The 12,871-nt window shown below is 42.7% G+C and overlaps 1 protein-coding gene across 1 annotated transcript in view; it reads right to left on the bottom strand.

The window, feature by feature from the left end:
* Positions 1-10,892, bottom strand: part of NAALADL2 (N-acetylated alpha-linked acidic dipeptidase like 2) — a gene marked incomplete at its 5' end in the record, with an annotated part of 477,074 nt that extends 466,182 nt beyond the window's left edge. Inside the window, one exon of the mRNA XM_030215679.1 lies at positions 10,360-10,892. Coding sequence (XP_030071539.1) covers positions 10,360-10,892 — 533 coding nt within the window. The remainder of the gene's footprint in view (positions 1-10,359) is intronic.
* Positions 10,893-12,871: the final 1,979 nt, after the last annotated feature.

Here is a 12,871-nt window from a genome sequence, read left to right as displayed (position 1 = left end):
AAAGCAATGAACAAGGGTTAACCCTCAATTGCCCCGGGTACAAATTTAAGACCATGAGTCCACTGGGGACTGAAAAAGTACCTGCACATAATATATGTAAATCACTTTGGTTCTTCCACTGAAAGGTAGTATATCAAATACATGACCCTTTACCTTTATAGGCTTAATACAAGAAAAATGATGTTAGCAAAGTCCTAAACTTCAGGTAGAATGATACTGCCCTGAGAAAAATGGCAGAGAATTCCAGAGTATATTTGAGATTGATCTGTACGTATCCGTTTGTAAGTGTATATGGTAGCAAAATATGCACTTTCTGCTCTCAATGTTTAAAACTGGGTTTTATATATAGATTGCCTTTCTAAAATTTTCTTTCACATGTTTGGTGATTGCTCGAAAACACAGCATGCATCATCACAGTTGACCAAAGTTATACATGCTGTTTCTTGTTCTTTACAATTTTCATTCTCTTGGGACCTTATTATACAAAGGTTAGTTTTGTAACAATTCACGTGCAGCTAATGTGGGAATAAGTTAACACCAAATTTTAAAGGAGAAATGCGCACATAGCTTGCCTTTTTAAAATTCATGAATTGAAACTACACATTTGCAAGTGAAGGGCAATTGATATAACTGGGCACCCAGATTTACACGCCCCTTGTGCATGCACGTGTACAGAATACCAGCATTTACACGTGTACGAGCACGCTTACCTCTGGAGTCTATATAGTGCACTTAATGTTCCTTGCTGAAATCTAAGCTTATTCCATAACAATGTGTGCAATTTAATTGGCTTAACAAGCCAATCAGCGTTGATAACAGCACCTATCAATGAAGAGCACTAATTGGCAATAATTAGAATTTATGCACGCAGCTCACTAAGCGCATTCTGTAATGAACTGCACCTAAATTCTAATGTGCACAGTTCAAAAGGGGTATGGTCAGTGGCGTAGGAAGGGCGGGGCGGTGGGGGCGGTCCGCCCCGGGTGCACGCTGCTGGAGGGTGCAGAGAGCAGCCGCGCGCCTGTCGGCTCCGCTGGTTCCCTGCTCCCTCTGCCCCGGAACAGGTTACTTCCACATTCTGCAACATACTTTCACCCACATATAGTCCTGGCAATTTTAAAGCAAATCATTTACATGCAGAAACCACAGTTGTATGCACATAAAAGGCTTTAAGATCTATTTTTTTGCACATTCTTCTAACTGCTTCTATTTGAAGAGCCCAAGGCGAATTTCCTCCTAAAGCATTTTCCCATTCACAGGGAAAGGCATTGTAAATCAGACTGTTAGTGTTACATTGCATAAGAGCTCCATTCTAAAAACCTGTTGGCAGTATTCAGGTCTTCAGAGACCAGAAAGCTGATTTTCATAGGGAGAATTCCTTTAGAAATTCCCTTTGAAAACTCTGAACCAACAAATGCTCTGGATAGAAAAGAAACCATAGATTTTCTGGCTTTTGTTCTCCATTCCTTTTCTAATATTCAAAAAATTTTTTGGCAGCTGTAGCATACTTTGCTGAAAATTTCAATATATTATTTACAATGACTGCTAGATCTTCACTTGGATACAGACTCCTAACCTGAATATCTGAAGTTGGAATTATTTTCCACAATGTGCATCATGTTGCACACAGTATTTGAAGTGCGGTTGCACTATAGAGTGATACAAAGGCATTATAACATTGTCAGTTTTGTTTTCCATTCCTTTCCTAACAATTCCTAACATTTTATTTGGTTTCTTAGCCGCTGCTGCACATTGTGCAGAGGGCTTCAATGTTATTATCACCAATGACACCTAGATCCTTTTCCTCGGCAGTGACGCCTAATGTGGAACCTTGCATCACACAGCTATGGCTTGGATTCCTCTTTCCCACACGCATTACCTTTGCTCTTGCTCACACAAAACATCAGTGGCCATTTGGATGTCCAATCTCCCAGTTTCGTAAGGTCCTCTTGCAATTTTTCACAATCCTTTTGCGATTTAACAACTTTTTGAATAACTTTCAGACTCATTTTCCAAAGAGAAGGACGCCCATTTTCGACACAAATCGGAAGATGGGCGTCCTTCTCACAGGGTCGTCCAAATCGGTATAATCGAAAGCCGATTTTGGACATCCCCAACTGCTTTCTGTTGCAGGGATGGCCAAAAATTCAAGGGGGTGTATCAGAGGCATAGCAAAGGCGGGACTTGGGCGTCCCTAACACATGGACGCCCTTAACCCATAATGGAAAAAAAAGGCGTCCCTGACGAGCACTTGGATGACTTTACCTGGTCGTGTTTTTCTTACAACCAAGGTACAAAAAGTTGCCCAAAATGACCAGATGACCACCAGAGAGAATCGGGGATGATCTCCCCTTACTCCCCCAGTGGTCATTAGTCCCCCCCTCCCACCCTCAAAAAATATCTTTCAAAATATTTTTTGCCAGCCTCTATCCATTTCCACATACAGTTCAAACTCCTCCTATTGACCTATAAATGCATTCACTCTGCAGCTCCTCAGTACCTCTCCACTCGCATCTCTCCCTACATTCCTCCCTGGGAACTCCGTTTACTGGGTAAATCTCTATCTGCACCCTTCTCCTCCACCGCTAACTCCAGACTCCGTTCATTTTATCTTGCTGCACCCATATGCCTGGAATAGACTTCCTGAGCCAGTACGTCAAGCTCCATCTCTTTTGATGCTGCTTTTAACTCCTAACCCTTATTCACTTGTTCAGAACCCTTATTTTATCATCCTCACTTTAATATTCCCTTATCTCTTGTTTGTCCTGTTTGTCTGTCCTAATTAGATTGTAAGCTCTGTCGAGCAGGGACTGTCTCTTCATGTTCAAGTGTACAGCGCTGCGTACGTCTAGTAGCGCTTTAGAAATGATAAGTAGTAGTAGTAGTAGTAATAGAGGACTTTCATATGGCAGTGCATTCTTTGACTATATTAACAGTATTTACCTTTGGGCTTCCTAACACTTTACTGCATCCTTTGAAAATACTGCAAAACGCAGCTGCCTGTTTGATTTTTGGCCTTAAAAAACAGACGTATCTATGACTTTGAAAGAACTTCACTGATTACCAGTGAAGTGGCATTCACAATTTAAAACTCTTTGTGTAATTCATAAATTGCTTCTTGGGGAAACAAAGACAGAATTGTCTACTTTAATTCAGGATTACGAGCCAATACACTCATTATGCTCTACCCAATTAAACCTTCCTTCAGTAGATGTGGTATGCAAGACCATTACACAAGCTCATGCCCTATCTATTGCAGGTGTTTTATTATGCAATTCACTTTCCCTGGAGAAAAAGGTTTTAAATTTTTGTAAGAAGCTTAAGACCCATCTATTTCAAGCTGCATTTTTACAATTCGATGATTCTAATTTGTTAGGTTTATTTGTATAACGCTTGGTTTTATTGTCATGTAATCTTCTGTCATATAATACATGACAATAAAACATTATACGAAGCTTGTTTTCTGCATAACTGTCAAAATGCGATGTGTGATGTGACGTGATATATTTCTCGTATACTGCTAACTCCCTCTAAACAGACGTTCAAGGCGGTTTAAGAAAAGATATTATAACCAAAAAAACAGGAATAATGGCATAGACCTTATAAACAAGTAAGTCTTTAACTCAGGGGCGTAGCCAGACAACAGATTTTGGGTGGGCCTAGGCAAGAATTGGGTGGGCACCAAGTGTTCTTCCCCCCCCCCCCCCCCCAAAAAAAAAAAAAATCTCAGCTGGTGGGAAAACGCTTCTTTCCATCTTGGCAGCAGGAATGCACTGAAAACTGAGCATGCGCAGGTGCCGGTGTTGTGGAGAGTAGCGTTTTCGTTACCATCAGGGGAAAATCTTCAGCTGGCAGAACTTGGGATTCCCACCAGTTACTACTGTTGGGTGGGCCTGAGCCATAAATGGGTGGGCCCTGGCCCACCCAAGCCCACCTGTGGCTATGCCACTGCTTTAACTGCTTCCTAAAGGAGAAATAACTGGAAGACCCCCGTAAATCCACAGGAAGGGAAAGCCAAAAATGTGGTGCCTGAAAACAGAAAGACAACTCCAAAATCTGGTTGTATCTAATGCCAATAAAAGAAGGCAATAAAAGATGGAACAGACCCCTTGCTTTCAACATTCTACGAACAAAAGGAAAACAAATCAAGTTAAAAAAAATACTCTGGGGCGGGGCCATCAAACGTTTTGAAAATTAAACAAAACTTTAGACTGAATAGGGAGCCAAATAAGAAGCAACAAGAGCCGCCGTTGAGCTATCAGAGATTTTAAGACGCAATCTAAATGTGCTAACTTGGGACGTTCCCACACTCTAAGCCCAGATTTAACACTGCACTTTTGGAGGACTATATTTTACTGCAGGTCATGCGCTAATGTCATTAACACACAGTGCCTACATAGAGTTAATGTGGGATCATTTACCGCCTCCTGTTTAACAGGCAGTAAGCGCTCCCGCATTAGCCAGTGAGGGTCAGATTCTATATGTGGCCCCCCAAAAAAATCAGTACTGAAAAAACTGTGCTTAGCCTCGTCTAACCTTAGGTGCAGTTTAAAGAATACGCATGGTAACTGTCCCATGACTAAAATTTAGGCACACCCGTTTACGCCAACTAAAACCCGGTGTAAATGCCCACGTCTTTTTAGGTGTGGATCGGGCATATTCTGTAACATAGCACATAATTTTCAGGAACACGCATGTCCTTCCCTTGGCCACCCGCCTCCCCCTCCCCCCTTTACAAAGCCACGCTAGCGGCTGCTGCACAGCAATGCCGACAAGTCTATTCACTTTGAATGGGCTGTGTTTGCATTACTGCACCGACAGCCGCTGGTGTGGCTTTGTAAAAAGGGGAGGGGGCAGCATAATGTGCTTCTGCGGTAGCCTGATTCAGGGGCGTAGCTACGTGGGGCCATGGGAGAATGGGCCCCCTGTAGATTTGGTCCTGGCCCCCCCTCTCGCCAACCCCTTCGACCCCCCCTCCCGCCGTCAACCCTCCCCCGCCGCCGCCAGGTACCTTTGCTGGTGGGGGTCCCCAACCTCGCCAGTCGAAGTCCTCTTCTCCGACTCGGCCGCATTGCTGATTTGCAAGGGCGGGCTTCTGTTTCTGTGAGTCTGATGTCCTGCACGTCACAGAAACAGAAGCCTGCCCTTGCAGATCAGCAACGCAGCTGCGCCGGAGAAGAGGACTTCGGCTGGCGGAGGTTGGGGACCCCCGCCAGCAAAGGTACCCGACGGCGGTGACGGGGAGGATTGGCGGCGGGAAGAGGGGGTCGAAAGAGTTGGTGCTGGGGGGGGGTCAAAGTTGGTGGTGGCGGCGGGGAGATAAAAATGGCGGGGGGGGGGGGGGTTAAAATGGCAGGCAGGTGAGGGGCAGGGGCACCGGGGGGGGGGGGGGGCTAAGATGTGCCCCTTACCTCGGGCTCTGGACTCCCCTCCCGCCGAAGTCTGGCTACGCCCCTGGCCTGATTGCACAAGCTAACTGTGCATTAAGTGTCTTTTACGCGTCTCATTAAACACCAACAGTAAATATTGCTATGCTGTACTATTTAAGTTACCTGATCTTGTAAATGAGCTCCAATATGATTTGAACAAAAATAACATCACTTATACAATTCAAATACGCATAAAGTTTTCAAATACTAAAGTTCTGATTCACTATTCACACTGATGCCCTAAAACTAAACTAACACAAATTAAGTTTTAATAGACAGTAACAGGAAACTTGAATAATATTCCATTTTCCAATAATAAAGAGCATGAATGTAATTATAAAAAATGTTATTAGTGAAAATAGAATCCCTATATTATGTTAAATTCATTTTAGTACGGCTCTGAATATAATATATTTCCTTTAATTGACAAAACAAATGTGGTTATGTAGAATGTATCAAAATTGAAATAACAGATTACAGAAAATAATAATATATTCTGAAATTTGATATACTCAATATTCACTAAATATATTACCCTACTGTATAAGCCAAATAAATATTTTAAATGAAAACATAAGAGAATATGGGGCTTATTTTCCAAAGAGAAAAACATTTAAAACATGACATAAAGCAGCATTTGGACATTTTGCTTGCCAAAACGTTCAAATTGCCATTTTTGAAACCTATTTTATAGGCGTTTATCTATGCTGTGCATCCAAATCACAAGGGGCGTGTCAGGGGCAGGATTAGGGTGTTCCTGTGATTTGTTGTGACACTGTAGGTCTCTCTCCCTAGTGAGCATGAGGAGTGAGCTCCAGTGGTGAGCTAAGGTATTTTTATGAAATGCAATTTTCAATTACTCTAAGCCACTTAGAGCAATCTTTAGAGATCGATTATATGAGGTATAAAGGCAGCATATAGTATCTGATGCCTCAGAATCTGAAGCCACAAGCTGTGTCCCCATCTGTCAAAGTAAAACAGATTTTATGCTGCTTATCCTAGAATATGCAGTGGATTTTCCAAGTCCATCTTAATAATGGTCTATGGACTTTTCGGAAATTAGCTAAACCTTTTTAAAACCCTGCTAAGCTAACTGCTTTTACCACATTCTCTGGCAATGAATTCCAGAGATTAATTATTCATTGAGTGAAGAGATATTTTCTCTAGTTCATTTTAAATTTACTACTTAGTAGCTTCTTTGTGTGCCCCTTAGTCCTAATATTTTTGGAAAGAGTAAACAAGTGATTCACATCTAACTGGTTCCACTCCACTCTATTTTATAAACCTCTATCATATCTCCCCTCAGTCGTCTCTTCTCCAAGCTGAAGAGCCCTAGCCGCTTTAGCCTTTCCTCTTAGAGAAGTCTTCCCATCCCCTTTATCATTTTCATTGCCCTTCTCTATACCTTTTCTAACTCCACTATATCTTTTTTGAGATGCGGTGACCAGAACTGCACACAGTATTTGAGGTGTGATCGCACCATAGAGCGATGCAAAGGCATTAAAACATTCTCAGTTTTGTTTTCCATTCCTTTCCTAATAATTCTAAACATTCTATTTGCTTTTTTAGCCGCCACTGCACATTGAGCAGAGAGTTTCAACGTATCATCGATGATGACACCTAGATCCTGGCCAGTGACTCAGTGTGGAATCTTGCATCACGTAGCTATAGTTTGGGTTCCTCTTTCCCACATGCATCACTTTGCACTTGCTCACATTAAAAGTTATCTGCCATTTGGTTGCCCACTCTCCCAGTCTCAAAAGGTCCTCTTGCAATTTAACAACTTTGAATAATATGCAGGCCTATTTTCGAAAGAGAAGGGCGCCCATCTTTCAACACAAATCGCAAGATGGGCGTCCTTCTCACAGGGTCACCCAAATCGGCATAATCGAAAACCGATTTTGGGTGTCCTCAACTGCTTTCCGTCGCGGGGACGACCAAAGTTCAAGGGGGCATGTTGTAGTGAAGGCGGGACCTGGGCGTGCCTAACACATGGGCGTCCTCGACCCATAATGGAAAAAAGAAGGGCGTCCCTGACGAACACTTGGACAACTTTACCTGGTCCTTTTTTTTTCTTATGACCAAGCCACAAAAATGTGCCCTAAATGACCAGATGACCACCGGAGGGAATCAGGAATGATCTCCCTTTACTCCCCCAGTGGTCACTAACCCCTTTCCAGCCTCTATGCCAGCCTAAAATATCATACCCAGCTCCATGACAGCAGTATGCAGGACCCTGGAGCAGTTTTAGTGGGTGCAGTGCACTTCAGGCAGGCGGACCCAGGCCCACCCCCCCCCTACCTGTTAACCTTGTGGTGGTAAACCCACCACAAACCCACTGTACCCACATCTAGGTGCCCCTTCACCCATAAGGGCTATGGTAGTGGCATACAGTTGTGGGGAGTGGGTTTTGGGGGGGCTCAGCACACAAGGTAAGGGAGCTATGCACCTGGAAGCAATTTCTGAAGTCCACTGCAGTGCCCCCTAGGGTGCCCAGTTGATGTCTTGGCATGTCAGGGGGACCAGTGCACTACAAATGCTGGCTCCTCCCATGACCAAAGGGCTTGCACTTGGTCGTTTCTGAGATGGGCGTCCTCGGTTTCCATTATCGCCGAAAATCAGAGACGACCATCTCTAAGGTCGACCTAAATTTTACAATTTGGGTGTCCCTGACCGTATTATCAAAACGAAAGATGGCCGCCCATCTTGTTTCGATAATACGGGTTTCCCCACCTCTTCGCCGGGACGTCCTCAGGAAAACTTGGGCGCCCTTTTCGATTATGCCCCTCTTTGTGTCATCAGCAAATTTACCTCACTAGTTATTCCCATTTCTAGATCATTTATAAATATGGTAAAAATCAGCGGACCCGGCATAGATCCATGAGGAACCCTACTATCTACCCTTCTTCACTGACTTTGTATGCAAATGTCCAGACTTCACTAAAGTGTCTGTTCTAGGGAGCTATTACTTTTGTGCTGTGTCAATAGAAGAAAATACCCACAAAATCAAAGGAGAGTACCTATACAAACACTATGAAACACACAAAAAATGGGAACTTGGAAGGTGCCAACAAGAATGCTTAAATCACATGAAATGCCATGTATAAAAATGGAGGACAAAAAGACCTCAGATGTCCTCTGCTAGCTGAGGACATAAATGTGCATTCCCTTCTGAAATGGGGAATGCATGTTTATTTTTAGCCCCACCGGATTTCAACATATTTTATTATTATTATTAGCATTTGTATCCCACATTTTCCCACCAATTCGCAGGCTCAATGTGGCTTACATTTGCTGTAATGGCGATTGCCATTTCCGGGTCACAGAATACAAAAGTCGCTGCATTAAGGTGCATGCATACGTGGTAGAGAGGAATACATTGTGGTAGTGCATATTAATTTCTATGTGATAAAAAGGAATGTAACATACATTGGGTCATCGACTGTAGAGAAGTTATTCAACATAAGGGTTAAAGTGAAAGAGGTCAGTCGATCAGGTGTTAAGAGTTCAGTTTCTCTAGTTCATGTGTAGTCTTTATTATTATGTATTGAGGATGAGTATTATCGGTATGCCTTCTTGAATAGATCAGTTTTCAGTAGCCTTCGGAAGATAGTTAAATCTTGCGTTGTTTTAATGGCCCTTCAGTAGTGCGTTCCATAATTGCGTGCAGATGTAGGAGAAACCAGTTGCGTATATGGATTTATGTTTTAATCCTTTGCAGTATACATGTCTAAATGCCAGTGAATGGGACAACTTAAGCTTTGTAACAGTCATTTCTAAAATCAAGTTTCTTTTCTTCTTGATTAAACCCCCCCCCCCCCCCCCCCCCCACTTTGGCCAAAACTGTCAATGGATCAGCTATAATGTTAATATATATATATATATATAACACACACACATAGAATTTCATAGACCACAAAAAGTCTGAACAAACATCTATGCAATTAACATCATTTACAAAAAGAGAGAGCGAGAACGGGGGGGGGGGGGGGCAATAAAGGGGAAGAGTGAAGTGGGGTGTTAGGAAGTTGAGGGATCCTTTTACAAAGCGTTGGTAAGCCCAACGTAGGCTTCTCACAAGCTAATCGGAAGCTACCGTCGGCCCAGCTTGGGCCCCAGCGTATGCAATTTCCCATGTTAGGGAAAAATGCCCCGTATTTTTTTCTTAGCGGCGTTAACCCAGCAGTAATCAGGCAGGTGCCCTTAACATCACCTCAAATGGTGGCGGCAAGTGATCCCTCCCCACACAGCCATATATATATATTTATATATATATATATATATATATATATATATATATATATATATATATATATATATATATATATAGTAGAGTGAAGGTAGCGGCAATATATATATATCATAACAATGGAGTCAGTGAGTATACAACCCACCAGTATAGTGGAGTTTTATTATGCCAGTGTACAGGAAATGAACTGTGTCTATAAATGCTATTACGTGAATCTGAGGCTTTTTTCCTGCACAATTTTATTTATTAAAGTTATTGAAGAATAGTGTGTGTGTGTATATATATATATATATATATACATATACACACACACAATATAGTAGAGTGAAGGTAGCGGCAAATACCTCTTCTTCCTGGCCGGTTAAATATTTTTGAATATTTGGGGATTGCATGTAAACTATAACAAGGTAATGTAGGAGCATCATTTAAAATCTTTATATATTTTAACAACATTAGTACTTACTGGCCTATTGTCTCAAATCAGATAGAAAATGAGCTGAAGGCAATCCCTTGATGTATTGACTGAGATTGAAGACCTCTATCCTATGTGGGAATGGGTGGATAATGTCAGGAGAGGTGAACATCCAGCCACTTGACCCCACAGAGGACACAATTACATTACGATCAATGACGATGGAGAAGGAATAATAAACCCCTGTTAAGATGTTTTAAGATACATACCTGAACGTCTTTTTTATTTCCTCTTCTTTAATACCTTGTAGAATGTCTCGGTCACTATGAGTGTCGTGTGGAACAACAGGAGGTCCTGAAGTTGTTTCATTAACCGGGAGGTAAGTATGGTAATCTGTCCGTGCAAAATAGCCTATCAAAAGTCCAATAATAAATAAAAATATAGCAGACCAAACTATTTTACATATCTGACAAAAGCTTAAGTTATTCTTCTTTGGTGTAGGCCTTGAACAGTGCAAAAAGTAGTCTGGGTCATCTTGAAGACGCTGGAATCTTCCTTTGGGAGAAACTGATGCTTCGAATGATCTGAGGCTGAAGTCTGTATTTTCTGAATTTCCAAAGTGTTGATGAAATGAATTATCTGGTTGGAAATGATCAAATCCAAGATCTTCCAGTTCAGTTTCCATGTCCCACTCTAACTCCAGTGCTGTTGACTGGAGATCACTGTTGTCTAGATACTCTGTGTGTGTTGTCATTCTGTGGTCTGAATGCATTTTTTGAAGTGCTGTTTTTGTACCTGTTAAAGAGAATCAACAAATTAGATGGATGGATGCTCCCATTAGTTCTACTACTACTTATCATTTCTATAAAGCTACTAGACGTATGCAGCGCTGTACACTTGAACATGAAGAGACCAGCGGCGTCGCAAGGGCAGCTGACACCCGGGGCGGGTTGCCGCTGCGCACCCTCCCCCCTCCGGAGCGCAACCCCCCCCCGAGAACATACCTGGAAGGCGGTGAGGGGCGGGCGGGAGAGCCAATCCGCCGAGTGCACGCCGCTGGGGGGTGTTGGCGCCTCGCTGGTTCCCTGCTCTCTCTGCCCCGGAACAGGAAGTAACCTGTTCCGGAGCAGAGAGAGCAAGGAACCAGCGAGGCACCGACACCCCCCAGCGGCATGCACCCGGGGCGGACCGCCCCACCCCCCCCTTCCTACGCCACTGGAAGAGACAATCCCTGCTCGACAGAGCTTACAATCTAATTAGGACAGACAAACAGGACAAACAAGAGATAAGGGAATATTAAAGAGAGGATGATAAAATAAGGGTTCTGAACAAGTGAATAAGTGTTAGGAGTTAAAAGCAGCATCAAAGGGTGGGCTTTTAGCCTTGATTTGAAGCAACTAGAGCTTGACTTACTGACTCAGGAAGTCTATTCCAGGCATATGGTGCAGCAAGATAAAAGGAGTGGAATCTGGAGTTGGCAGTGGAGGAGAAGGGTACAGATAAGATAGATTTACCCGATGAACAGAGTTCCTGGGGAGGAGTACAGGAAAGATAATAGTGGAGAGGTACCGAGGAGTTGCAGAGTGAATGCACTTGTAAGTCAATAAAAGGAGTTTGAACAGTATGTGGAAATGGATAGGAAGCTACTGAAGTGACTTGAGGAGAGGACTAATATGAGCATAGCAACACTGGCAGAATATAAGTCATGCAGAGGGGTTTTGAACAGATTGAAGGGGAGAGAGATAGCTTTAATGGGAGACCTGTGAGAAGCAAGTTGCAATAGTCTAAGTGGGAAGTGATTATAGTGTGGGTAAGGGTTTTGGTAGTGTGCTCAGAAAGGAAGGGACACATTTTGGTGATATTATAAAGAAAGAAACAACTGGTTTTGATGGTCTGCTGGATATGTGTAGAGAAAGAGAGAGAGATGACCCCCAGGTTACGAGCTGATGAGACAGAGAGGTTTATAGTGTTATCCCATTAAGTTAATGCATGTATAAAAACAATGCAGTAAATATTCAGCAGGTGGCATTGAGCAACTAATGCCAATATTATGCCCAAATATTCAATGCTGGGTCATGTCTGGGCATTGGCGCTGAATATCAAGTATGTGCAGACAGCCAGCACTCATACGATTAAGGGCCAATATTTAGCTTTTAACCCCAGATTTTATATATGGCAACTAAAGTTACATACACAATTTTTGCTGCCTGGCCAAACTGCGCACACAAATTAATTAACAAGACAATTGGTGCCAATAATTGGTCACAAACAAGCAATTATCAGCACTAATTGGCACTAATTAGAAATTACGAACACAACTTGCTAAGCGTATTCTATAAAGTGGTGCACGTAAATTCTACTGCATGGATCTCAAAAGGGGTTGTGGCCATGGGAAGGCCATGGCAGGTCATGGGCATTCCTAAAATTTACATGCACTATCCCGATCCACATCTAAGTTAGGTTTTCATTGGTATAAATGGTCACACCTAAATTTTAGTTGCAGCAATGGGTGCTATGTGTATTCTATAAACTGCACCTAACTTTAGGTGAGGTTTATAGAATAGCGTCAAGTGTGGATTTTTTTGGCACTGAGGTTTTCAGCACCATTTTGGTTCTAACAGGATAAGTTCAAGTGGACAAAGATAGGACTGTGTTTTACGTGGTCCAATTTGTCAACCACACCCCAACTCTGCCCCTAAACCACCCACCACAGAGCTGGTTTTGGCTTACTTGGTTAAGTACCACTGGATATAACTGGATAGCTCTGCATATGCGATTTAA

Source organism: Microcaecilia unicolor, chromosome 10, assembly GCF_901765095.1.
Source record: "Microcaecilia unicolor chromosome 10, aMicUni1.1, whole genome shotgun sequence".
Lineage (NCBI taxonomy): Eukaryota > Metazoa > Chordata > Amphibia > Gymnophiona > Siphonopidae > Microcaecilia > Microcaecilia unicolor.
Note: the sequence above shows the minus strand (reverse complement) of the source record. Positions and strands in the feature narration are given on the sequence as shown.